We start from the raw sequence: 24479 nt of genomic DNA on the forward strand, positions 1-24479 counted from the left end.
GAATTAGAATTTAGAAGACAATGGTCCCTTTTTATTGGTTTCCTTCTGTCTCACACCAGAGGGCTCTTCTGATACGGGACTGAAGAATCTCTCAAACTTTTCTTTTAGCAATATGCTTGGGTTTAGAGAAGGAGTGAGCCAATTCCATCTCCAAAGCCAGCTTGGCTATAATTGAATTGGAACCACAACTTTTCTAGATTGATAGAGAGAAAGATGTTAGACAGTGAGATTTTACCATGTGTAGATTGGTACCAATAGATTCTTCCTTTCTGCTGTAAACATCTGGATATCCAAGGCCTTATGAGTTTGGGAAGATAGGTATTTCCATTATCCTGGAAAGACAAAAACAGAACCCTACCCCACCCATTGATTGTTAAATTTTTCTTACAACTTGTAGAGATGTCACATTGGTGGATGATCTTTTACTTCTCTTCATCAAGGGGTTTTTCCTGTTCGAATTGAATTTTTATTAATCTTGTTGGTATCCATAGCTTTTCTTCTCCTGCAGAAACAAAGGCAAAACCCCTTCCCCAACGTAGAACATATCCAGGTTTCCATTCTTAGGTCAGCACATCCTTGAAATAAACTGGTTGGTTTAGCTCAGGAGTTTTGTCTGTCGTCCAATGTCTCTCCGCAGCTGTTGTTCCTTTCTCATTAGCATTGAGAAAATTCAAGGTTAATAAAGCACTATGCAGTCTATTTCTAGGAGTCATTGTTACCTGTTGCTGTTTATTTAGCATATCCTTTAAAGTTCGATTGGATCTCTCTATGACTGCTTGGCCTATGGGATTGTGTGGTATACCTGTAACATGCTTTATATTGTAATAAGCAAAGAACTGTCTCATTTTATTGGAGACATATGCTGGGGCATTGTCTGTCTTAATTTGTACAGGTATTCCCATGATGGCCATAACTTTTAATAGGTGTGTAATCACAGAATCAGCCTTTTCAGAACTCATAGGAGTTGCCCATTGAAATCCTGAATAGGTGTCAATGGTATGATGTACATACTTTAATCTTCCAAATTCTGCAAAATGAAACACATCCATTTGCCAAATTTCATTTCTTTGTATACCTTTTGGATTACTCCCTGCAGGTAATGGAGTTTGGTTATAGATGGAACAAGTAGGACATTTTTTCACAATATCCTTAGCCTGTTGCCAAGTGATGGAGAAATCCTTCTTCAAACCTTTGCTATTTATATGGTGTTTCTTATGACATTCTGAAGCTTCTAGCACATTACCTATTAGTAACTGATCAATCTCATCATTACCTTGTGCTAAAGGTCCTGGCAGACCTGTATGGGATCTGATATGTGTTATATATATAGGATGTTCCCCTTTTCTGATGATTTCCTGCAATTGTATGAATAATGAAGTTAATTCTGTATTATCAGGAATAAATTCAGCAGTTTCAATATGTAAAACAACTCTCTCTGCATATTGAGAGTCAGTGACTATATTGAGGGGTTCTGTGAAGTCCATCAGTACCATAAGAATGGCATACAGTTCTGCCTTTTGTACACAACTATATGGAATTTGCACCACTTTACTTAAGTCTCCTGATTTATATCCTGCTTTCCCTGATTTATTTGCATCAGTATAGAATGTGAGGACTCCAGAAATTGGCTTTTGTCGTACAATGTGAGGAAGGACCCATTCAGTCTTCTTTATGAATTCTATTCTCTTGCTTTTGGGATAGTGGTTGTTAATCTCTCCCAAAAAGTTACTGCAGGCTCTCTGCCAGTATTCATTATCTTTCCATAGTGATGAAATTTCCTCATTAGTTAATGGTACTACAATTTCTGCTGGGTCCATTCCTGTCAACTGGCGAAGTCTTAATTTACCCTTTTGAATCAAATCAGAGATCTTTTCTATATAAGTCTTTAATTTCTTATTTGGTTTACGTGGTAGGAATATCCATTCCAATATAATATCTTCCCTCTGCATCAAAATACCAGTTGGGGAATGTCTGGAGGGGAATATAACAAGAATGCATTTAAGTTCTGGATCCACACGATCCACATGTGCTTCTCGAATTGTCTTTTCTACTAGAGCCAATTCCTTCTCAGCTTCGGCTGATAATTCTCTTGGACTATTTAATTCTTTGTCCCCTTCTAGAGTATTAGCCAGATTTTGTAGTCCATCTTTGGGTATTCCCATGATACCCAGTAAGTTGGAAATGCTTCCTAATAACTTTTGAAAATCATTAAGAGTCTTCAATCTATCTCTTCTTAGTTGTACCTTTTGGGGTCTAATTTTTTGTAGCTCTATCTTATATCCTAAGTAATTAATAGAATCTCCTCTTTGTATTTTTTCAGGAGCAATTTGCAGTCCCCAGCGAGGCAAAACTTTTTTTTACTTCTTCAAACATGCTTTCTAATGTATCTAACTTTGGATCAGCTAATAGGATATCATCCATATAGTGATAAATTATGGATTGTGGAAACTTTACACGAATTATCTCTAATGGTTTCTGCACAAAGTATTGACACAAAGTAGGGCTGTTTAACATTCCCTGTGGGAGGACCTTCCATTGATATCTCTTGACTGGCTGAGAATTATTATAATTAGGTACTGTGAAGGCAAATTTTTCTCTATCATTTTTCTGTAAGGGTATGGTAAAGAAACAGTCTTTTAAGTCAATAACTATTATAGGCCATTCTTTTGGTAGCATAGAGGGCAAGGGCATCCCAGTCTGTAGGGAGCCCATTGGCTGAATTACTTTATTAATAGCTCTCAGATCTGTCAGCATTCTCCAATTACCAGATTTTTTTTAATAACAAATACAGGAGAATTCCAAGGGCTGGTAGATTCTTCAATGTGTTGAGCACTTAACTGCTCTTGAACCAGCTGTTCTAAAGCTTGTAGCTTCTCTTTTGTCAAAGGCCATTGTCCAACCCAGACAGGTTTATTAGTTAGCCATTTTAAAGGTAAGGCAGTTGGTACTTCTGAGAGTTCAACAACAGTCGTGCTCTGTTTGTGAACAGCCTGAATGGTTGGTGACTGATTTTTATAGCATGTTATGATATTATTCCTAGAAACATGCATTGGTCTGTATTCCTTTTCTGAAAGTGTAGGAATTTTAATCTGGGTATTCCACTGTTGTAACAGATCTCAGCCCCAAAGATTTACTGCTACATTTGCTACATATGGCTTCAGCCTTCCTCTCTGTCCTTCTGGCCCTATGCATTCAACCCATCTCGAACTCTGTTTTATCTGAGATAGGGTGCCAATCCCTAACAGCTGGACATCTACCTCTTGAAGAGGCCAATTTGGATGCCATGATTTTGGTGTAATTATAGTTACATCTGCACCTGTGTCTACCAGGCCCTCCAGAACCAGGCCATTAATTCGAATTCTAAGCTTTGGTCTTTGTTCATTTATGGAAGTCTACCAAAATATTTGTTTTATAGTGTTCTTTGTAAACTGTGATCCATCTATCAAAGCTGTTTTATCATCCATTGCAGTATCGGTTTTTACATTAGGCATTGGTTTATTCAGTTGTCCTGGAGAGGAATTTCTTCCACAGTGGCTGGGAATGTTCGCACTATGTTTGATTTGGGAGCCTGCAAGAGGCCCCCTGAGGCGTTTCCCGCCAGTAAAGGGTTGCCTCGTATATCTATTTTTGATCTGCACTCACTGGTCCAATGTCGGCCTTTGCCACATCTTCTACATAATCCAGGAGGTGGTTGGGGTCTCCTGTTTAGGCTATTCCTAGAAGGAGTATTGCTTCTAGGAGTACCCCATGTACAGTTTTTACTTATATGACCTGGTGCACCACACTTAAAACATTTGGTAACACGGGGCCTTCTTTCACCTCTGGGATTTGTCTCTCCTATCCAAGCCTCATTACTGTAGTTAAGAGACTGAACACCATTAGTATATTGAATCCATTCTTCCAAAGGAGCTGATCTGATCTTTAATGGTGTAAGTATTCTTCTGCATTAGCATTGTCGAACGCCAAGGACTCAGTTAATACTTTTCTTAATTCTTTGTCTGACACAGCTCTTGTTATAGCTGTGTTCAGTCTTTGTAAAAAATCAGTGAAGGGTTTGTGTGGTCCCTGAAATATCTTTGTGTATACCTCAGTTGGTTTTCCAGGTTCTGGAATTTTTTCCCAAGCATTTAGAGCTGCTGTATGGCATAGGGATATTGTATGCTCATCATAAGTAGCTTGTACATTCCTGTCAGCGAAACATCCCTCACCAAGTATTTGATCTTGGGAGATCTCAAAACCTCTGATTTTACCTTGTTCTAAATTTTTTGCCTCTTCTCTCAACCAGCTTTTCCACTGTAACTGCTGGCTATATTCTAGAACAGCTGAAATTAACTGATGCCAGTCATCTGGAATGATTCTATGTGAGGTAGACCACGAATTTAACATCTGTTTTACATATGTGGAATGTATCCCATACGTAACTATTGCTTCCTTTATATTTTTAAAGTCCTTTGTTGAAATTGGTTGTAATGTATATGTCATATATGGCTCGGGGTGTATGTCATCTGCTGGCTTCTCATGGACAATAACAGGATAAGCCATTGTATGAGAGCCATTTGGAGATGTTACAACCTCTATGGTCTTGACCTTCTGCTTATTAGTTCCCTTGTCATGTTTACTGAGAGTTTCTTCTAGGGCTTGCAAACGAGCACCTAGGGTCTGTTCTAGGGAGTGAACCTCCTCTCTTGCAAGGGACTCCTTATTTCTCATGGAATCATAGAAGTTTTTATGTTCCTCAGAAACACATGATTCCACGGACCTTATCCTATCAATTAACGATAATCTTTCTTCCTTATATACTGTCTGAGTAGCCACAACTTCACTCTGGAGAGTTAGTGTTCTATCCATTAAATATTCATATTTATTATCAATTAAAATCAATTTTGGGTACAAGCCTGTTTTGTAAATCCTGATTAGCAGATTCTAGAGAAAGAATCTTTTTCTCTAAGCCTTCATTGCTATCTTTTAAAGCAGATTCCAGAGAGAGAATCTTTTTCTGTAAGCCTTCATTGCTATCTTTTAAAGCCTGTATCAGTCCCAATAATGACTCATCTTTGTTCTTAAACCAGTGTTTGAACACTGTGTGAATTATTATGATGAATGCCAAAATGGTATAGCCCAGATATGCCTTAGGAATGTCGTATATTTCCAGGAAGATGTCATTCATCATACAGGCAAAAAGGTTTTTAAATTCTTGTGAGGTAATGTTGTCGGCCATATTACACGAATTACTCAAAATTTGTTAGTCAATTTTAAGGTGTAAAATTATCAAGTACCTTTACTTGAAACAATATGCTTACCTTTCGTGGGTTTGGGGGCGTGTAGTAGCACTTTTCAGCCAGCAGGTGGCATTGGTACAGCTCCGAAACAGGGCCTGCTGGCAATCTTGGCTGGAGTCGGAGGGAGATGGCGGAAATGGCGCGGAAATCGGAGCTAGCTCTCCCCTGCCTCTTTCACTGGTCTGGGGCTAAGCTAGGGAATTGAGATCGGACTAGCTGCTCCCTTTTTCGGGAATGGAACCGCGTAGGTGTTCCCTGGTTATATGGAACCTTGCAGGCTGGTTTAGGTACCCGCCAGCTAGGGAGGAGAGGGCGGGAGCCGCCCAGGCCTTTGGAGTTTGCCCCACGTGAGCGCCAGATATTGGAGAAATTATTTTGGCCACTCCACGTAGTTAAAAGGATACTTATTTAATGGCGTAACTCACAAACTAAGTAATGGGTAGGTCGCAGGGTCTGGGGAAGGTGTATTGCAATCCAGCGGTGTTCTCCGGAGCTCTGCACAATCCACCTTTCACTGGTCCGCGTCCCGGCACCAAGAGAGCACACAGAGAGAGCACTGGCCCATCCAGCTCTTGGGTCCCCAGGCGCCTCCCCTCGCCCCGCCTCGTAGGTGTGACAGTTGCCAGAGTCTCAATGGGGGTTGGAACTTCCAGATCCAAGCTGGAATGGCTACCCACTACAGCAGGGAATTCTGAAGGACTGGCCTACCCTGTCTTGGCAAAGTTTGGCAGTCAACTTTCTTTGTATCCTGCTTGTTCAGTTTGGACAGCGTACTGTAGCTGTTGAGGCAAGGTTAGTTTCTTTGTCCACATGGCTAACTTTTGCCATAAAGAAAGCATACTCCATATGGAGTTTTTTTGATGCCCATCATCTTCTCTGAAGTAGATTGGTGCTGCCAGGAGCAGATGTGTCTCACCATCATGAAAAGCCTTAGGCTATTTAAACATATTAAATGCCATATTCTGTAGGTATTTAAAGTGTTTGAAGACCATCTATATATCTAAACATATCTGTGTATGACCTTGAAAACATACCTATATGTTTGTTTTCTGACTATAAGTTTGACTATTATAGATGACTATTAGTCTGTATTTCTTAATTATACATTACATTTTTTAATGAAATGCATAAACACAATACCTTAAATAAGAGTAGAAATATACATACAGTATAACAGAAATTACTTTAAATTTGTATCAATAAACTAAAAGCCACACCAATGCAAAATATGTAAGATTAATAGTTATTTTTTAGATTAAAGTAGATTCAATAAGTTACACTTTTATCCTATCATTTCTATATCTCCCCTTTTTTCTTTTCAGAAAGAGATCCTTGAATCTAATCTCCTTTGTTTAGCTTTTTTTCCTGACCATTATCCATAACAACTTGTAACCAACCCCCTTTAAATATTCATAACCCATTTTGGGGGAATGTGGCTGTAGTTCTCTAGACTGCTTCCTGTTGATTAGGGGCATTGGTAAACTTTGGGGGACCCTGAGAAAGTTTAGGATTATGGTCAAGTCCTGACTGGAGTAGTCTGTGAGGCTATGTCATCTCAACCAGCAGCCTTGAAGCTGCTCTGGATGCAGAACTCAGAGGAAACTGCAACAGAGGTACTCTGAGACATTGGATCATCTGGTCCATCCATTCCCATTGGAGACTTTTCAGGGGGTCTTCCTCAGTCAAACCTGACTTTTCTTAACCCAGAATGAATCCAGAGCCTCTTATTTCCTGTGGAAATAAAAGCAGAAACTCTTTCCCAAAGTAATACATCTTTTGACTTAAATTTTGAAGTCAAGATATTTTTAAAATATGTTGGTTTAATCTAGCAGCTTTCATAATCAAATGTCTCTCAGCAATTATCATTTGTTCATTAATAGTCAAAAAATTTAAAGACAACACAGTAACATACAGTATCTACTCTCTGTGCATTTTCCATACCCCCCTTTTCAAGGTCTTTATTTTATTATTTTTAACCTAAGACTGTATATACTCTTTCTCTTCTCTCTCCCAAGCCTATTTTTTTTAAACACACTGTAAGCTATTTAGAGGTTTTTTTTTTCCATCTGAATCTGTTCTTCCTGCGCATCCTTCTCATTCTGCGTGAGCAAAAACCTGCTGTGTGAGTTAGATCGTGGACAGCTGGTGCTGGCCCTCCGTCAGTTCCCTGAGAGGCCAGTCTCATAGTGACGGCACGTCTATCACCAGCTCTGGGAGCCATGTTCATCGCTCCAGCCCTGGGAAGTTTCTAGGTCCGTGCGGCACTGAGTACCATGCCACCACTGCTCGCAGACACCATGTAAGTGTTGGCAGCAGGGCCTCTGAAAAGAGCCGCCCATTTTTACCTCTAGCACGGAGCCAGAAGCTGTATCTTAAAGGGGCCACACCTCTGCTTGCTGCCAGCAGACAGAGCCCACTGGAGAAACAGCAGTTACCAAGAAGCCGAGTTTGACTCCATTTTTGTGTGTTTAGAATCCTTTTTTAAGCTTTGTCAGGTTTCATGTGGAAATTTCAGCCACACATGGGAATGCCATATGTAAGCAGATGTTTCTCTCCCCCTGCCTGTTCCCAGATACCTAGCAGCCGCTTCCCAAATTATCATACAGAGGTTTATATTAATTATAAATGTTTGGTTGATTACTCAGGCTTGTTACTAACTAGCTTTTACATTTGAATTAACCCATTTCTATTAATTATTGCCACGTGGCCGTGGCTTTATCAGTCCTCTGGCATCTTGCTTCTTGGGCAGCTGGCTTGCATCTCTCCCTTGACTCTGCCCTTCTTCATCCAGTCCTCAGTTTGAGTGTCCCACCTAACTTCCTGCTGGGCTACTGTCCAATCAGCATTTTATTAGCAAATGAGAGTAATACATATTCATAGTGTAGAAAAGGATTGTTCCACAGCAGAGATGTTTTTAGGAGAAGGACTTTTAAGTCTATTCATGGAAGACAACCAAAGGAAATTTAAAATCTGAATTTTTGAAGTCTTAATATAACAATAGCATAGAAAGAGAAAGAAATCTGAAACCTTAAACTTTTTCTAGCCAATCATTCACCACAAGACACAGGTGATTGATTACGGAGAACAGCCATTGTAGAGCAAGTTCCTTTAAATAAAGCACTAGTAAAAATAATTACTTTGAAACCAATTGTGTGAGTTTATCTCCTTCCAGAGTCTAGTAACAAGTTAAACTGTCTTCTCAGCTGGAGTCCTAATAGCTTTCAGTGAGGTCTGAGGCCTGATTTTACATATGAAGAGAAGGCTGCCATAGCCTTGCAGAGGAACTGGTAAGCTTGCTGCTGTTAAAGCTGCAGTCAGTATCATCAGAGATCTGGGAAGGATGAACTATACCTGGAATTATAATCCAAATGGCCTGTGTATCAGTTAAAATAACAGAGACTCGCCTACTACTTAGACGGTTACCTTAGGCTCCCATGATCTCGCTGGCTTTGTTGGAGACAGCTATGCCTAGAACAGCGCTTAACTTCAGCTGCCACACAGAGCAGCATGGGCCCTCTGCCACCAGACCCAGGTCTGAGATTTTCTGTGGAGAAGGAACTTGGGAAACTGACCTTACTTTGATGAGGCAGAGCAGGACAGTCAACCCTACAGTGTCCCTAGTTTGTGCAGAGCCCTGGCAGCAGGTGAGGAATGGTTTTGCCCAGTGGTTAGCGTTACCACAATTGAGGTGGAGTCATTGTGCCCTACCTGTCTTCTTTGGAGACCATGGGATTCCCTGTAGGAGCAGGCGTGTCTATTACGGGAAGCTCTTTCATTAAACATTTTAAATGCCATATTCAACAGATCTGTGAAGAGTTCGAGGACCACGTATCTATTAAGAATACCTGATTTAGTTACTTGTTTTAGGCTTAACTTTGAAAACACGTTAACTTGTATGTTTTAATTATCTATAACAGTTTAAATTGGGAGCTTTTAATAAGATTAGGAATTTACAGCTTTATCCCTGTTAAGTTTGAGCCTTAAAACTTTGAGTTGAGCTGGGCAGTGGAGGCGCACACCTTTAATCCCAGCACTGGAGAGGCAGAGGCAGGTGGATCTCTGTGAGTTCAAGGCCAGCCTGGTCTACAGAGTGAGATCCAGGACAGGCACCAAAACTACACAGAAACCCTGTCTTAAAAAAAAAAATTGAGTTGAAGATTTAATTGAATTACTTTTAGCATCAAAATAAAACCATGGATGCAATAAACTTTGTCATAAATACAGCCCCCAGGGAGACTGGGAACTTTTCTGATCCTTTCATGGTAGTGCACCAAAGTAGAATATCAGGTTTTTTTTATGACTTAGTTTATATAGATAGATAAAGCCAAAGAAGCTAGACAGATATTACTGTGACCCTGAGTAGATCTTAGGAATTCATAAACCTTATTTATCAAATATACCTTATTTATGAAGCATATGTTGTTACTTAAAAAAATTTTCTAGAAGCCTGGGGTTGAACAGTTAGCAAAGACATACATAGTTAGGTGTAAACCTCTAAGTCAGCTTTTGTTAATCTGAGTAGACCTTTATAACCTTAAAGTATTATCATCATAATCCACACCAGTCCAAAATATCTGAGGCCTGTTGCTGTTTCTTGACTCTAAATAGAGCAATAAGCAGAGGACTCAGTAGGCCTGAGAAGTTTCGTGGGTGCTTCCTCAGATGGTTTACACTATGTGGTCATCTTAAGATGGTGAGGCACATGGCATGTACCCTCTAACCTTAGTAAAGATGGCGGCCAACCGTATGGCTGTTAGCTAAAATACCATTTTTGTAGATAATTTTTAAACATGAGTTGAATTGTTACATATACAGTAAGTAGATCTATTTTTCTAAATAAGAATTGAAGCACATATAGCAAATTAAAACTCAACCTTTTGTTACAAGTTTTAGGCTAACTTCTTTGTTAACAAATTCTATAGATTTTTTTTAACCATACCCAATGAACTTACAAATCCCGAGATAGAATTTACATCATAGTCTTAAGAGATTTTTATGAGAGCAGAGTGCAGAGCATCATAGAGATCAAAAGTTTTGTTTTTTTTTTTTAAGATTTATTTGTATATTTTGTATACAGCATGTATGACAACAGGTCAGAAGAGGGCACCAGATCTCATTACAGGTGGCTGTGAGCCACCATGTGGTTGCTGGGAATTGAACTCAGGACATCTGGAAGAGGAGTCTGTGCTCATAACCTCTGAGCCATCTCTCCAGGCCTTTTTTGTTTTGTTTTGTTTTTTTGTTTGTTTGTTTTTTTTTTTTTTTTTTTTTTGGTTTTTCGAGACAGGGTTTCTCTGAGTAGCTTTGCACCTTTCCTGGAGCTCACTTGGTAGCCCAGGCTGGCCTCGAACTCACAGAGATCCACCTGGCTCTGCCTCCCGAGTGCTGGGATTAAAGGCGTGTGCCACCACTGCCCGGCAACCTTTTTTTTTTTTTTTTTTAGTGCCAAATGCTGTTTATTGAAGGAGGGAAGAGGTCTTAAATACAGGCTTACAGCACAATGGGAGAAACCTGGAGGGCAGAAGTTCACTACCAATATTTTACAATCTTGCATCTAAGCTGTTAACGCCCATTATGCAGGATACACAGACAAGGAACTTCCTTTAAGCATTCAGGATGGTGGAACCTGGCAGGGAATTAGCATAGGGAGGATATCAAGGTAAAGGTCAGCAAGCAAGGCAACAGTTACCCAAAACGGGGGCCAGGACCCTACAGGTCCCCCTTTTACTAGAAAATGAGCTTCTGACTTAGGTTGCATGGGACGTCAGCAGGTTACCTTACCCATCATGGAGACGCCTGCCCAGGCCACACAGGCGCTCTGTCTTAGGTTGGTGAGTGCCCCCCAGGCATTCCCAGTCTCTGAATACTCATTATCATACCGGCTCAGTTGTGGGTGAGCTGCAGAGTTAACTGCTGCCAAAGATCTCAAAGTGGCACTGGGCTTGCAATCTGTGTGTTCGACACAGAAAAGACCAACAGAGGTCCTAACCCACCAATAGCCAGTAGGCTAAAGGCAACTGAGCCATTCCCTTCCTCAACGAGCCTTATGCAAACTGGAGTCTTTGTAAGATGGTATCTCAAAAGCAATTGAAACTTGAGTTTATAAATTTATAATTTTCAAATCCAATCAAGATGTATATAACTATTGAATTGAATTTATCATGCCCAATAGAATGAAAGATTAATTAACTGTGGTAGCTACTTTTGCTGCCAGGGTCTCCACTGTGCTAGCTGTAGTAAGCAATTATGAAGTGGTAATCCCAGAAACAGTAGCAGCGGTGTGCGCCATTGTTATAACAGCAACAACGGCAGCAGCAATGTCAAATTCTCTTCTGGAGCATGTGGACATCCACTGGCATGGATACAACTCCAGGAACACGAACCACCAAGGCCCATTTTTCTTGATCCCAGCATGACTTATGCTGGCAGCTCTTCTGGAGAATCCAAAAGCATGGCTACAGTCCCTAGGCTTACATTAATGCTTGCCAAAGCTGGCCATATTGGGCTCTCAATCCCCATTGGCATCGGAAGTGGAGAGTTTTTCATTAAGGCCCAATAGGTCTCTGTCATGTTGGGTTTCAGCAGCAGCCACAGGGCGCATTCAGTGCTCAAGAATCCAAAAAGGAACCTCATTGTCCTGAGGAAAGACATAAACAGAACCCTGGGCCTACACCAACACCAGATCGGGTCTTCTCCAAGTGCTAGTAGAAAGATCCTTCCATCGTTCCAGAGGGTGATTTGTAACAGGAGACCTCCAGTGCTTATCTGCAATGGATTCTCCAGCAGAAACCACCGATAAAAAATTTTAAATGTATAAAACAAGGGAAAGAATGGAATGTGGAGAGGAATGATGAGTCCCCAGTTCCCCCTCTTTTACTCCAGCAAAATATGTTTGTTTGGAGCCTTTTTAAACAGTTCAAATTTTTCTTTTCTTTTCTATTTTTTTTATTTTTCACTTTTTCAAATTAATCAATTTATCCACCTTTCTATTATCAGCTTGATACAGTACGTATTCCCATCTTAATTGTGAAATGTTTCATTGAGGCTTGCTCAGTAATTGAGTAAAACTAAAACTTATTATAAGCCACAGTCATCCTAGGGTCCCCCCTGCTATGTAGCCTCCCTGGTTCTGTGGGTTGCAGTCTGATTGTTCTTTGCTTTGTATCTAGAATCCACTTATGAGTGAGTACACACCATGTTTGCCCTTCTGGGTTTGGGTTACCTCACTCAGGATGATTTTTTCTAGTTCTATCCATTTGCCTGCAAATTTCATGCTTTCATTGTTTTTCTCTGCTGAGTAGTACTCCATTGTGTATATGTACACATTTTCTTAATCCATTCTTCAGTTGACAGGCCTCTAGGTTGTTTCCAGGTTCTGGCTATTACAAATAGTGCTGCTATGAACATAGTTGAGCATGTATCTTTGTATCTTGAGCTTGTATGAATCAGCATTCCTTGGGTATAAGCCCAAGAGAGGTTTGGCTGGGTCTTGAGGTAGTTCGATTACTAATTTTCTGAGAAACTGCCATACTGATTTCCACAGTGGTTGTAGAGATCAAAGATTTTTAGGAGTGGGAAGTAGAGCCTTAGAGGTAAGAGACTTTGGAAGTGTAACAGAGCAAGTTTGGGTGTAAGAGATTTAGGGATCATTTGTTGGCGCAGTGGCAGATGATAGGATTTGTGAGAGTTTGGAAATCAAGTCTACCATTTTTGGGGCATTGATCTGTAACAAAGCCGTAGTAATAAAATCTGAGTCTCCAATGGAGGGAATTTCTATAAAGTCCAAGAAGGAGTGCAATCGGGTGGGAGGAGAGGCCTGAGGGGGAGACAGAGCAGGCTGCTCCCGGTAGGAAGAGGAGTCTCTAGGAGGGAGCCAAGAGCAGAAGCGGGGCTGAGAGGACAGGGTCACACAGGCCCAGGCAGGCTTAAGGGAGCTGCAGGGAGGAGCCAAGAGAGCAGGGCTGCAAAGCATCACAGATGCCAGAAAAGGGAGAAGTCGTGGGAGCAAGGAAAGGACCGCAGGGGCCGGGCAGGACGGCGGCAGAGAGATCGCAGAGAGGGGATCACGGGCGCTGGGCAGGACAGGGGCAGAGAGATCGCAGAGTGGGGACCGCAGGGGCTGGGCAGGACGGCAGCAGAGAGATCGCAGAGTCGGGCAGCAGGCGGGACCACAGCTCCTAGGGGGAAAAGTCGTGGACACTTGCACAGGTACAATGAGAGATAGAGCAAGCAGCTCCGAGTGGGAGGAAGCAAGAAGAGGGGTCTCAGGCTGCCTCAGGCAGACTGCAGCTCCCGGGGGAGGCCAAGGAAAGCGAGCTGAACTGAGGTGGATCCATGTTGTGACAAGAATTTCCATCCAGGGTGTCCCCAAGCAGAATGGGAAACTTGTCAGGAAAATGTTCCAAATCACAGAGGAAAGTCACCCCTTGTCGTTATTGGAGCCCAGTGAGGGGAGAGGAGCTTCCTGGCGGTCTTTGTCATGATAGGAGACACCGCAGGCAGCTTGGGGTGGCACTTACCTTAGAGAGATGAACGAGCAGGGAGAAGGGAGACGCTAAGTATCTTTAGTAGAGACCCAGGTGGATGTAGCAGACCAGAGCTGAGAGATGTGAGGCGAGTGCCCAGGTGGGTGGGTGCCCATCCCAGGGATGTAGAGGGCTCTAGGAGTCAGAGATCCATTTATGGCGTAGACAGGGAGAGGCATGGTTAGAGCATGTGGGGTGGGGGGAGAAGTAGTGAGAAGGCAGACTGTAGATGTGGGGTCAGATTTGATGGGTGACAGGAGTCAGCGGAAACAAATGACCCGTACATAGCTTAGGAGAGTCAGGTCAGCAGTCTGGTTCAGAGCATCCGAGTTCCTTGGAAGGGAGCTCATGTATGTCAGTCCCGGCTTTTGGTACCAGATGAATGAAAATAAAGAAAGAAAAGGAAGGATGTGACTGTTCCTAGGTATGGTGGAGGAGAAGGTTAATTGTAGGTAAAAGGGGGAACATAGACCAGAGGCAGGAACATCTGGGAGAGTCCAGAGTAAACATAACCCTGAGCCTGGCCATGTCAAGGAAGGGGAGAGGAGAGAGCCACCAACCAAGAGGGGTAGCCTGGGCCAGAGACTGGCCAAGAGGGTAAAGGGTAGACCAAAAGGCCAGGTAACCAAAATGTCTGGATTATATATAGGGAAGAGCTGCTGGGGAAGGGCAGCCCAGCCCCTGAACTGAAGATGATTAGGGTAGGGGCCGGAGTATGCCAGCCACATCCTATAACAGGTAGGGACTGAGGGATGCTGGGAGAATCTGGTGGCCAGGTTCACTTTGATATGTTAATGGGTACCTCAGCCATTTTCCTGCGTTTGAAAACTAACAAAATCAATTTTTATGTGTGTGGGGGGCAGGGGGAGAACAACATCAAATGTTCCAGTCAGAGGACAGTCTGCAAGATAGCTCTCCTTTGAGTTTCCAAGGGGGAAACATGCACACATCAGATACACAGAGGATGTATCAGTCATCTGGGATGAGGTTTGCTGTAGTAACAAGCAGCCCCATGTATCCACGAAGGGACTGATTTCTCACTCAGGCTGCATGTCCTACTCAGTGGTCCTCCCATGCCTCTCTCTATTCTTGTTGGCCAAGCTAACGCATAGCCTTCTTCCAAGACACTTCAGAGCGAAGGAGAATTTGCCATGGTCTAGCCCTTAGTAGACCTTCCCAGAGTGACTGTATGGTTTTCTCCAAGGACATACAAACCCCCAGGTAGTACAGCAAAGACAAATCAAAGAATGCCACCCAGGTAGAATTGTCCGGGGTCACCTACGGACACAGTTGACTTAACAACACATCAGCATCGTGGGAGCTGGGTCCATTCTCAGAACTCCCTACAGTTTGCAGGCAGCTATATGGAGACGTCTTTTCTCCAGCCGTTCTTGGCTACCTATGTAACATTGTGGAGGGGCCTCCTGAGTATAACTTCGGGAGCTCCCTCGGTCATGTGAGTTCCCTGAGCGTCATGAGCCTTGTGAGCCTTCCTCGAGTTCTCACAGGAGAGAGCTACACACAACCACACCCCTTCCTCTGGCCCTTACGGTTTTCCTGCCTTCTCTTCACCAGTGTTCTCCGAGCCACTAATCTGGTGATATAGACAGTTGTTTTCCTCCACTTACAGCTGAGTGTTGGAACACTTTACCACAAAAAGCTACGTAATTCTCTAACATTAGACCAGTTTTGAGTCTTGGTCATAACCACCACTTATTTAAAAAAAAAAAAAAGTGTCCCTCCACAGCCCAACGTGTCAACAGCAGTGTCTGGGCATGAAGCACAGATGTTCAGAGGACAGTATGACAGACACATCACTTCTGTTTATTGAAACAGTGGCAGTGGACTGTCCACTGGCTTGTGACTTCACGTATTTGTGTCCTGGCTTGCAGTACCACAGGAGGCCCTTTCCGGCAAAGCAGGCCTTCAGTCCAATCAGACAGCAGTCGGTGGCACCCATGACAGTTGTCCCGTTATTGTACGGTGAGCACATCTTGCCGAGTATGGTGGTACTGTAGCATGTGGGGCCCACAGCTGAATAGGACCCTTGGGGACAGTCCTCCCTCAGCCACCTACATCACTCTTTCCAGTACTACAGAGAACAGCCAGCAGTAGGAAGAGGAATTTCAGTCATCCCCAGCTTTATTTCTCCGTGTCTGAAACCACAGCACACAGGGGCTTACTATTTCTGGGATGCAACCGAGAGCAGTAACAATGGTCTTTACGGTCTGTGGGGCCTCAGGGACTCACGGGGAGGGAGCTTAGCCCTGGCCCTCAGGTGCTCATTCTGCAAGTTCAGGCCCCTGGGAATGCCTTTCCCACCCGTTCACCCAGGTTCAGACCCGCTCCCTGCTCAGCAGGTGCTTCCCGGGTCTGCAGGACACTTGGGTTAGCATTATATACTGCGACCTAGCTGTGAGCGTGGCCAGGATCCCCGACCATCCGCTGCCGTCTATGCCAAGCAAGTGCCCGTTGTTCGTGAGCTCCAGAGGCTAAGGGAACACTGTAAGAAAATACTGGTGAGGGCCGCCCCAGCGTGCAGAAGAGTGACGCTGGGCAGAGCTTGAGTAGGAGAAGCTGCTGGACTCAGTTTGTGAACTGTGCCGTCTCCTCACCTCGGGGACCTGCTGGGCTGCGGTGGGTCTTCCTACTTACCACGGGTTCAGTGGCCCGGAGGTGCGTGCAAGAGGAGTGTCCTCTCAGCTGCACCCTTGCTGCCAGAGCCAGCTCCCTGGTTCCAACCGGGACACCAACACTCGACCTCTCCTTCAGCCGCACCCAGCTAACGGGCCCCAGGCTACTCGAACAGTCTCGACCCTCGCGTCTGCGTTCTTGCATGGGAGAACTGAACTCTGAGGGGTGGCTGCCTGTCCTGGGGACGTGCTTGGTCTTCCCACCCACACTGCTCTGGTGCTCACACCCTCCTCCCTTCAGTGAACTGTGGCTCAGGGTGGGGCTCACAAGCACTGAATCTGGCTTCTTCACTTGTCCTTCAGAACTCGATCTCAGTACATGTCTTCCCAAATTTGGCTTCAGGTGAGGCAGCCGGGCCCTTCTGTCTGCCTTTCTCTGTCTCAGTTGCTTTGGTGCTTTGCAAACCCGATTTACATGGTCCTGTGAGTCCATTAGGATATGTATGCCAGAGCCTCTCCTACCTCATAGAGATCAGTAAAACTGGGAAGCCCCGTGACAGCCGGAAGGTCCTTGATGGACCAGTGTTTTCCTTCTCTCCTGTGAACACAGTCCTGTCTGTCTAGCCGACTGAAGAAGACATCAAGCACTGTCTGTCACATACCCAGTCCTCTCAGAATGCTTGCCCCTCTGTACTGTTCTCTAGTACCTGATGTCCATGGAGACTTTAACTGGTAATAACCAAATTCCTCGTGGATTCTGCCCTCAAGCCAGTCCCTGTGGCTTCGGGCTGTGCAGCCTTTGTAGTCCTGTAGTCCAGCCTTTCTGCCTCTACAGCACCAGACAATGCCATCCTCTTGTGTGTCGCACAACCTCCCTCACACACAAGGAGAAGCAAGGGACCCAAAAGAATAGTGTAGCCGGCCATGGTGGCAGACCTATCAGCCCAGCACTCAGAAGGTGGAGCGAGAGGAACACTATTTTGAAGGCAGCACTGGCCACAGAGTGAGATCCCGTCCCAAAAGGAGAGACAGGGCATCAGGAATGTAGCTCAGGCGGTAGAGTCCTTACTTAGAGTTCTGGAAGCTCTGAGGTCCGATCCTGGCACCACAGGAGGTCATCTTGATTACATAGGCAGCTTGGAACCAGGCTGGGCTACATGAAATCCTGGAGAGAGGGAGAAAGAGGGGCAGGGAGAGAGAAAATAAAGGACCGAAGGGCAGGCTGGTCTAACTTCATTCACAGTTTTCTCAGCTGCACCTCAAGCCCAGACTCGGAGCTGGTTTTCCTCCTTCACAAACTGGTGCCTTAGATAACAGCTTGCCAGGGAGATCCCAGGAGAAGGGGGGCAGCAGTGTGGTGGCTCCCCACGTTGCCATAGGCAACAGAACTGTCAGTCTTTGTGAGGAGCCCATCTGGGGCCAGCGGAACCAGGGATCTGGGCAGCTGCCCCCGGGAGGTTGTGAGCAGATCGCTTTCCTGCCGTCACCCTTCTCATGCGCTGGCGTTTCCCACAGAGGGCCTGCATCGACTTCGCCATCAGCGCCAAGCCGCTGACCAGGCACATGCCCCAGAACAAGCAGAGCTTCCAGTACCGCATGTGGCAGTTCGTGGTGTCCCCACCCTTTGAGTACACCATCATGGCCATGATCGCTCTCAACACCATCGTGCTGATGATGAAGGTGAGCCCCCCCCCCCAAGGAAGGCCCTCGCATAGCGTCCCAGCCAGACCACACCGGCCACCACTGAGCCTTCCCTGCTGTTCCCTCGTCTGCCATGCCGTCCCCACCACACTGCTTGGCCAGCTCCTTCCTTCCTCCTGGAAGCCTTAAACTAAGTCAGGAGCTGGCCTCTGCAGTTCTCTGGTATTGCCCTCACGTGCCTCAGTCTCACCGCGGCTGCCCACACTGTGGTCCCACCAGTCTCGGATCTTCGGGAAGTAGATGTCTAGCTCCCTAGGGCTCAGCGGGGGTCTCGTGGAGAGGAGTGGACACCCTCCTCAAATGTGTGCTGGGTGGAACATGGGAACAGGTCGGAGATGGGGGCTTCTGGAGCATCAGGGCTCTCAGACCCTCAGTGGGGGTTCTAGGCAGGGCACCCCCTCTGAGCCATGCTCCCAGCCCTCACTGAGAGATCCTAGGCCATCACTGTACCACGGAGGCCACACCCCCAGGCCTTCCTCTCTCTTTTTAAAACGGTTTGTATTATTTGACTAGTAGAGCAATGGAGGTCACCAAAAACAGTAATGGTGCCAGGCAGGGACTCAGCACAGCACCTGCCTGTCACCCCAGCTGTCAGCAGCGGAGACGGGAGGGTCACAAATACAAGACCAACATGGACAATTTAGTAAAACCCTGTCTCAAAATTAAACTATAAAGAGTTGGCAAGACGGCTCAGTAATTAAGGTACCTGCACCAGACCTGTGACCCGAGTTCAGTCCCCAGGACCCACACGGGGAGGAGAACTGACTCCTGCAAGCTGACCTCTGACCTCCACACGTGTGCTGTGTTCATTCACACAGAATATCGAAATAATATGCAATTAAAATTTTAAAAATAACGAAGACTGAGCACTTGCTTCGCACACATTAGGTCGTAGACTCCATTGCTAGCACCAAAGAATAAATGCCCAGCGGAGTGCTCTAGATGCTCAGTGGCTAAGAGGCACAGCTGCCCTCCCGGGGACCTGAGTGTGGTTCCCATTTCCTGGGCAGGGCAGCTCACAACTGCCTGTAGCTCCAGCTCTACAGGACCCACAAGCTTTCTGGATGCCTACAGGCATTCACACACACACAACACACACATATAAACATCTATGCCCATAGACACACACACACATATAAACATATATACCCATAGACACATATATAAACATATACCCATAGACACACACAGACACATATATAAACATATATGCCCATAGACACACACATATAAACATATATGCCCATAGACACACACAGACACATATATAAACATATATGCCCATAGACACACACAGACACATATATAAACATATATGCCCATAGACACACACAGACACATATATAAACATATATGCCCATAGACACACACATATATAAACATATATGCCCATAGACACACAAACGCATATAAACATATATGCCCATAGACACACACACACATATATAAACATATATGCCCATAGACACACACACACACATATATAAACATATATGCCCATAGACACACACAGACACACATACAAACACAAAAGGAAATACAAAAACCTTCTTAATTGACAAGAAAGCTTGGCTACAGTATCATTGAGATGCTTTATGGCAAATAAATAAATTCTGAGCATATGAGCAGATAAAAATGGCCACAAATACAGACTGGTGCTGTGGCTCATGGCTCACGTGTGTGATCCCATCACTTAGGAGGCTGAACTGGGGTCATTACCATGATTCTGAGGCCAGCCTGTGCTAGACCGAGACCCTGTCTTACGACCCAGGGCTTTGCTGAGCTGTTGCCCTCTCTGGGCCCTTAGGTCGGACCGCAGCCTGGCTCCTAGCCAGGCCACTGATTCTCTGCCTCTCTTCTCTTCTAGTTCTACGGAGCGTCTGTGGCCTACGAAAACGCCCTCCGAGTGTTTAACATCGTCTTCACCTCGCTCTTCTCTCTCGAGTGTGTGCTGAAAGTCATGGCCTTTGGGATTTTGGTACGTGGGGCCTGAGGGTAGTGGGCAGCGGGAACACATAGGCTCAGGGTACGGGAGAAGTGTGTGCTCTGGGCCCCAAGACCTGGTCCCCAGCGAAGGCCCACGCCCAACTGCACAGCTTTGTGCTGACCTAGAAATAAGTACCAGGGAGGCCAATCCAGATTTGCCGGGAGCTAGTGGTAATGTATTCGGCTGTCCTCCAGATGACCCAGTCAGAGGTTCTGATGTCAGAAAACCACAACCACAGAGGACAAGTCTCTAGTAGTCACACCGGCCAGGCCTGGTGGAGGACACCTGTCACCCCAGTATTTGGAAGGCTGAGGCAAGAGACTCTGGAATTCAAGGCCAGCCTGGGGCAGAGTAAGACATGTCAGAAGTAAAGACAGAAAGGATGGAAGGGAGGTAGGAGAAGAAAGGAAGGAAGCGAGCAGTTTTGACCGAAGCCCAGCAGATCTCACGGCGCAGTGCACAGACACCAGAGTGGAATCCCAGGACCCACCCCACTGTCGTTTTACTTCATCTTGACTTTGTAATTAATTTTATTTACGTGCGTTAGTGTGTGTGTGTGTGCGCGTGCGTGCGTACATGCATGTGCCACATGTGTGCCTGGTGCCCTCGGAAGCCAGAAGAGGTCAGCGAATCCCCTGGGAGTAGAATTATGGAGAGTTGGGAGCTGCTGTGTGGGTACTGGTCATTGGACCCAGGTCCTCTGGAAGAGCAGCCAGTGCTCCTAACTGCTGAGCCGTCTCTGTCCCCTGACTTCATTCTGAGACAGAGTTTCACTACGTTACCCAGGCTGAAAGCTGAGAGATGGCTCAATCAATAAAGTGCCTGCCTCAAAAGCATGAGGAATTCAGTCCCTAGACCCCCCCCCCTCTCCCCACACCAAAAAAAGAAACCTGGGTATGGTGGCATGCACTCGTGATCCTAGCACTGGCGGGGCGGAGGGTAGAGGATGGAGGGCCCTGTGCTCCCTGGCCTGACAGTCCAGACAGCGGGAAACCTTGTCTCCAAGGTGGCAGGCAGCGTTCCTGAACATGACTCTTGAGTCTGTTCTCTGGCCTACACCCATACAAATCCAGGTGCGTGCATACACAGGATCACGCACACATATGTCCACAAATGGGAAAAGAGGCCCAGACCGGCCTTGCTTTGACCCTCCCTCCCTCAGTGCCGGCTTTGAACTTGCAATCTCCATGTGTCAGCTTCCCCAGAGTTGGTATGACAGGCAGCCTTGTGCTATCAGGCACAGCCATGCCGTGATTTCTAAAATTGTCTCTTTCATCCAGGTGAATTTTTCTTTTAACGGTGTATCATGCCCTGCTAAGTGTTTTGTCTACACTGGTGGCCTAGTCTTCATCTGAGGCACTCAGCTCCCCCAGGGAAGTGATGAGGAGGTAGAGGGACTGTGAAGTTACGCAGGGAAGCCACACCCTCACTTTCACCAGCTCCTAACTGAACTGGAGTGCCTGCTTTCATCTTGATGTGTCAGTGTCCTGTGGCTGTGACAGATGCTGAGAGATCCATCTTACTAAGCTGGGAAGGTTTATCTTTGGTTCAGAGTTTCCGAGGTTTCAGCCCATGGCATTTCAGCCCCATTGCCTTTGGGCCTGTGGGAAGGCCACTGGACATGATAGAGAATGAGGTGGAGCAGAGTACCCACTTCATGGCAGCCGGAAGCCAAGAGCAAGGGAAAGGAGCTGGCTGGCCCTGGTGGCCTGCTTCCTCTCATGGGAATCCAGCACCTCCCAGTCACTGGCTACCTAGCCTTCCCCTGTGGGTCTCTGGCCCAGCCCCTACCAAACTCATGATGTATTTCTAATAGCATCCATTTGACACAGAAGTATTAAGTGTTTTTAAATCAAGCCTGGCAGCATGCACCTGTAACCTCAGCACTGAAGGCTGAATCAGGAGGCTTACAAGTTCAAGGCCAGCCTGGTTCACATAGTGAGCTTCAGGCCAGCCATGGCTAGATAGCAAGACAAAGCCAAAGAAAAAGAAAGAAAAGGAAAACTCACTATTTTTGTAGGGCTTTAGAAGGCTCATAGATATCTTGAAATTTAGCTTGTGTTCTTTCAGAGCGCAGGTGGTGAGCCAGACTTTGAGATGCACACTGGGAATCCCAGCTCTCGAGAGGCTGAAGAAATAGAATCAGGAGTTTAAGGCCAACCTGGACTACATGAGACCCTGCCCCCACCAAAAAGACCTATTATGTACAGTCAGTGTGGTGGTGCTCACCCTTAATCCCGGCACTCTGAAGGGAGAGGCAGGAGGATCTCTGTGAGTTTGAAACCAGCCCGTGAGCTCCAGGCCAGCCAAGGCTACGGAGTGAACCACTGTCTCAGAAACAAAACAGCAGCAGCAGTGAGTGGGGGAGAGGAGGGACAGGGAAGGGCTTCACCCCCCCCCCCAGTCATGGAGACCACGCGGCCTTCGACCTCACTCCCTTTCACTAGGCCCCACCTCTTAAATTCACACCACCTCCTGTGGACACCACGGGCTGATGACCCGGCCTCTTGGCCTCAAGGACTCAAAGTGTAGCGTGCAGTTGTTGTGTTGAGGACTTCTTAGAGGTGCATGTGAACTGCCCACTGTTGTCTCCTGGTTCCGTCCTCCTGGAGGGCTCCCGGCGGGCTCGGCCAGCCTCCAGGACAGAGTCCTCACCTTGGCTAACTGAGCTACTTGAGGTCTTGAACACCAGAAAAGCCTGGACTCCAAGTCTGCCCCCCTTCCACAGGGTGTATCACCTGATTGTAACTAGAAGGGGTCACTCCTTCAGCAGAGTCCCTGGTAGCGTCAAACCCAATAATGCATATCAGGGCTGCCCTTCTTGGGGTCACCTCCCAAATCAGTTATTGGCACTCAGTCCTTGTCTCAGGCTGTTCATCCAAGGAATACCCGTGAAGCCTGGCAGGGAATGGGCACTCTATAAATACTAGAAAGGGTGAAAATAAAGCTCATGGGGGTTGCAGACGGCTCAGTCAGTGCAGTGCTTGCCACATAAGTGTGCATTCAGACACTAGCATCCGAAAAGACGTGTGGTGGGCATATCTGTAACCCCAGCACTAGGGAGGACTCCTGGGGTTCACTAGCCAGAGAGCCTAGCAAGCTCCAGACCAGTGTCTGAGAGACCCTGTCTCAAAAGACACCCTAGATTGACCTTTAGGCTCTGACATCCACAGGTGTGGCCAAATTCACATGTGGGCGTGTACACATGCACGCGCGCGCGCGCGCGCACACACACACACACACACACACACACACACCAGCAGCACATGGGCAAATGTCTTCAAGTTGAATGTGTCCCAGACCCCCCTCCAGAAGTTCCATGTTGTTGGGTAACAGCCCCAAAACTTAGTTTTCTGGTTATGTTTTTATAGACTCACAGTGTAGCCCAGGCTGGCCTCAAACTCTCAATTTCCCTGCCTCGGCCTTCTGAGTACTGGAGTTTACAAGTGGCAGCACCATGCCAGCCCAGTCTTGTGGGTTTTGGTTTCTTTTGGTCTTTTTTGAGACGAGGTCTCACTGTACAGCCCTGGCTGATTGGCTCTACCGCTGCCTCCAGAGTGCTGGAATTAAAGGCATGCACTATCAAACCCGACTTCAAACGTATTTTTAACAAGTATTCCCAGAAAGCTCTGTAAGGGGTAGCCTGAGCAATGGGGCACTGAATTGTGTCCATGCTAGGTCCCTGCAGGAAGGAGAGCATGACCAGGAAGTCCCATGTCTCCTGTGAGCTGTGCTCCACAGAAGAAGCATGGAGAATGGTTCTTGGTGATCACAGGAAGGTGTCAGCTCCCAGCTTAACCTAACATGGATTCACATCCCCCTCCACCTGAGTGGATCCCACCCAATCCCTCTGTATCTTTGCCCTTGTTGGCACTTCTAAGAAACCAGAGCTGGAACATTGGCCTCCCGCTACTGAGAGGAGCTACCTTCTTCTCAGCCAGTCTTCCACTGTGCAGGGCTGAGGCTCCACACCCTTACAGTGTCGATTCTTTAGGAGACTTTCACGGAAAGCCTGAAATTCCTCATGTGACATTCAGGTGACAGGATCCTGAGCTGAAGATCAGTGGCCAAACACCTAGAGGTTGCCTTCATTGAGTATTCCCCTCATTCAGCGGAGTCTGAAATGAGGGTTAAATGCAAAGAACCTACCTGGGAGGTGACGACTCCCGAAAGGGCAGGAGAGGAGAAGAGTCAAGGACAGGGACCCCACTGCCCACAGTGGAGCCTGTCTTACAATGCAGTCAGCGCGTGGGGCTCCGTTCCACCTGAGGCCTCCAGGTGGCAGCAGAGAGCACAGTCACCAGCAGGGATCTCTGAGGAGGGAAGTGTATTGAGCACCCAGGGGCTGTCAATC

General features: G+C 46.1%; 1 protein-coding gene across 2 annotated transcripts in view; it reads left to right on the top strand.

Moving 5' to 3' along the window:
* Cacna1a (calcium voltage-gated channel subunit alpha1 A) overlaps window positions 1–24479 on the top strand; it is a 328905-nt gene that overhangs the window by 259785 nt on the left and 44641 nt on the right. For both annotated transcript variants that reach the window (XM_076571863.1, XM_076571864.1), the window contains 2 exons: window positions 17953–18117; window positions 20006–20116. In XM_076571863.1, coding sequence (XP_076427978.1) covers window positions 17953–18117; window positions 20006–20116 — 276 coding nt within the window. The remainder of the gene's footprint in view (window positions 1–17952; window positions 18118–20005; window positions 20117–24479) is intronic.

This window comes from Peromyscus maniculatus, chromosome 5 (assembly GCF_049852395.1).
Source record: "Peromyscus maniculatus bairdii isolate BWxNUB_F1_BW_parent chromosome 5, HU_Pman_BW_mat_3.1, whole genome shotgun sequence".
Classification (NCBI taxonomy): domain Eukaryota; kingdom Metazoa; phylum Chordata; class Mammalia; order Rodentia; family Cricetidae; genus Peromyscus; species Peromyscus maniculatus.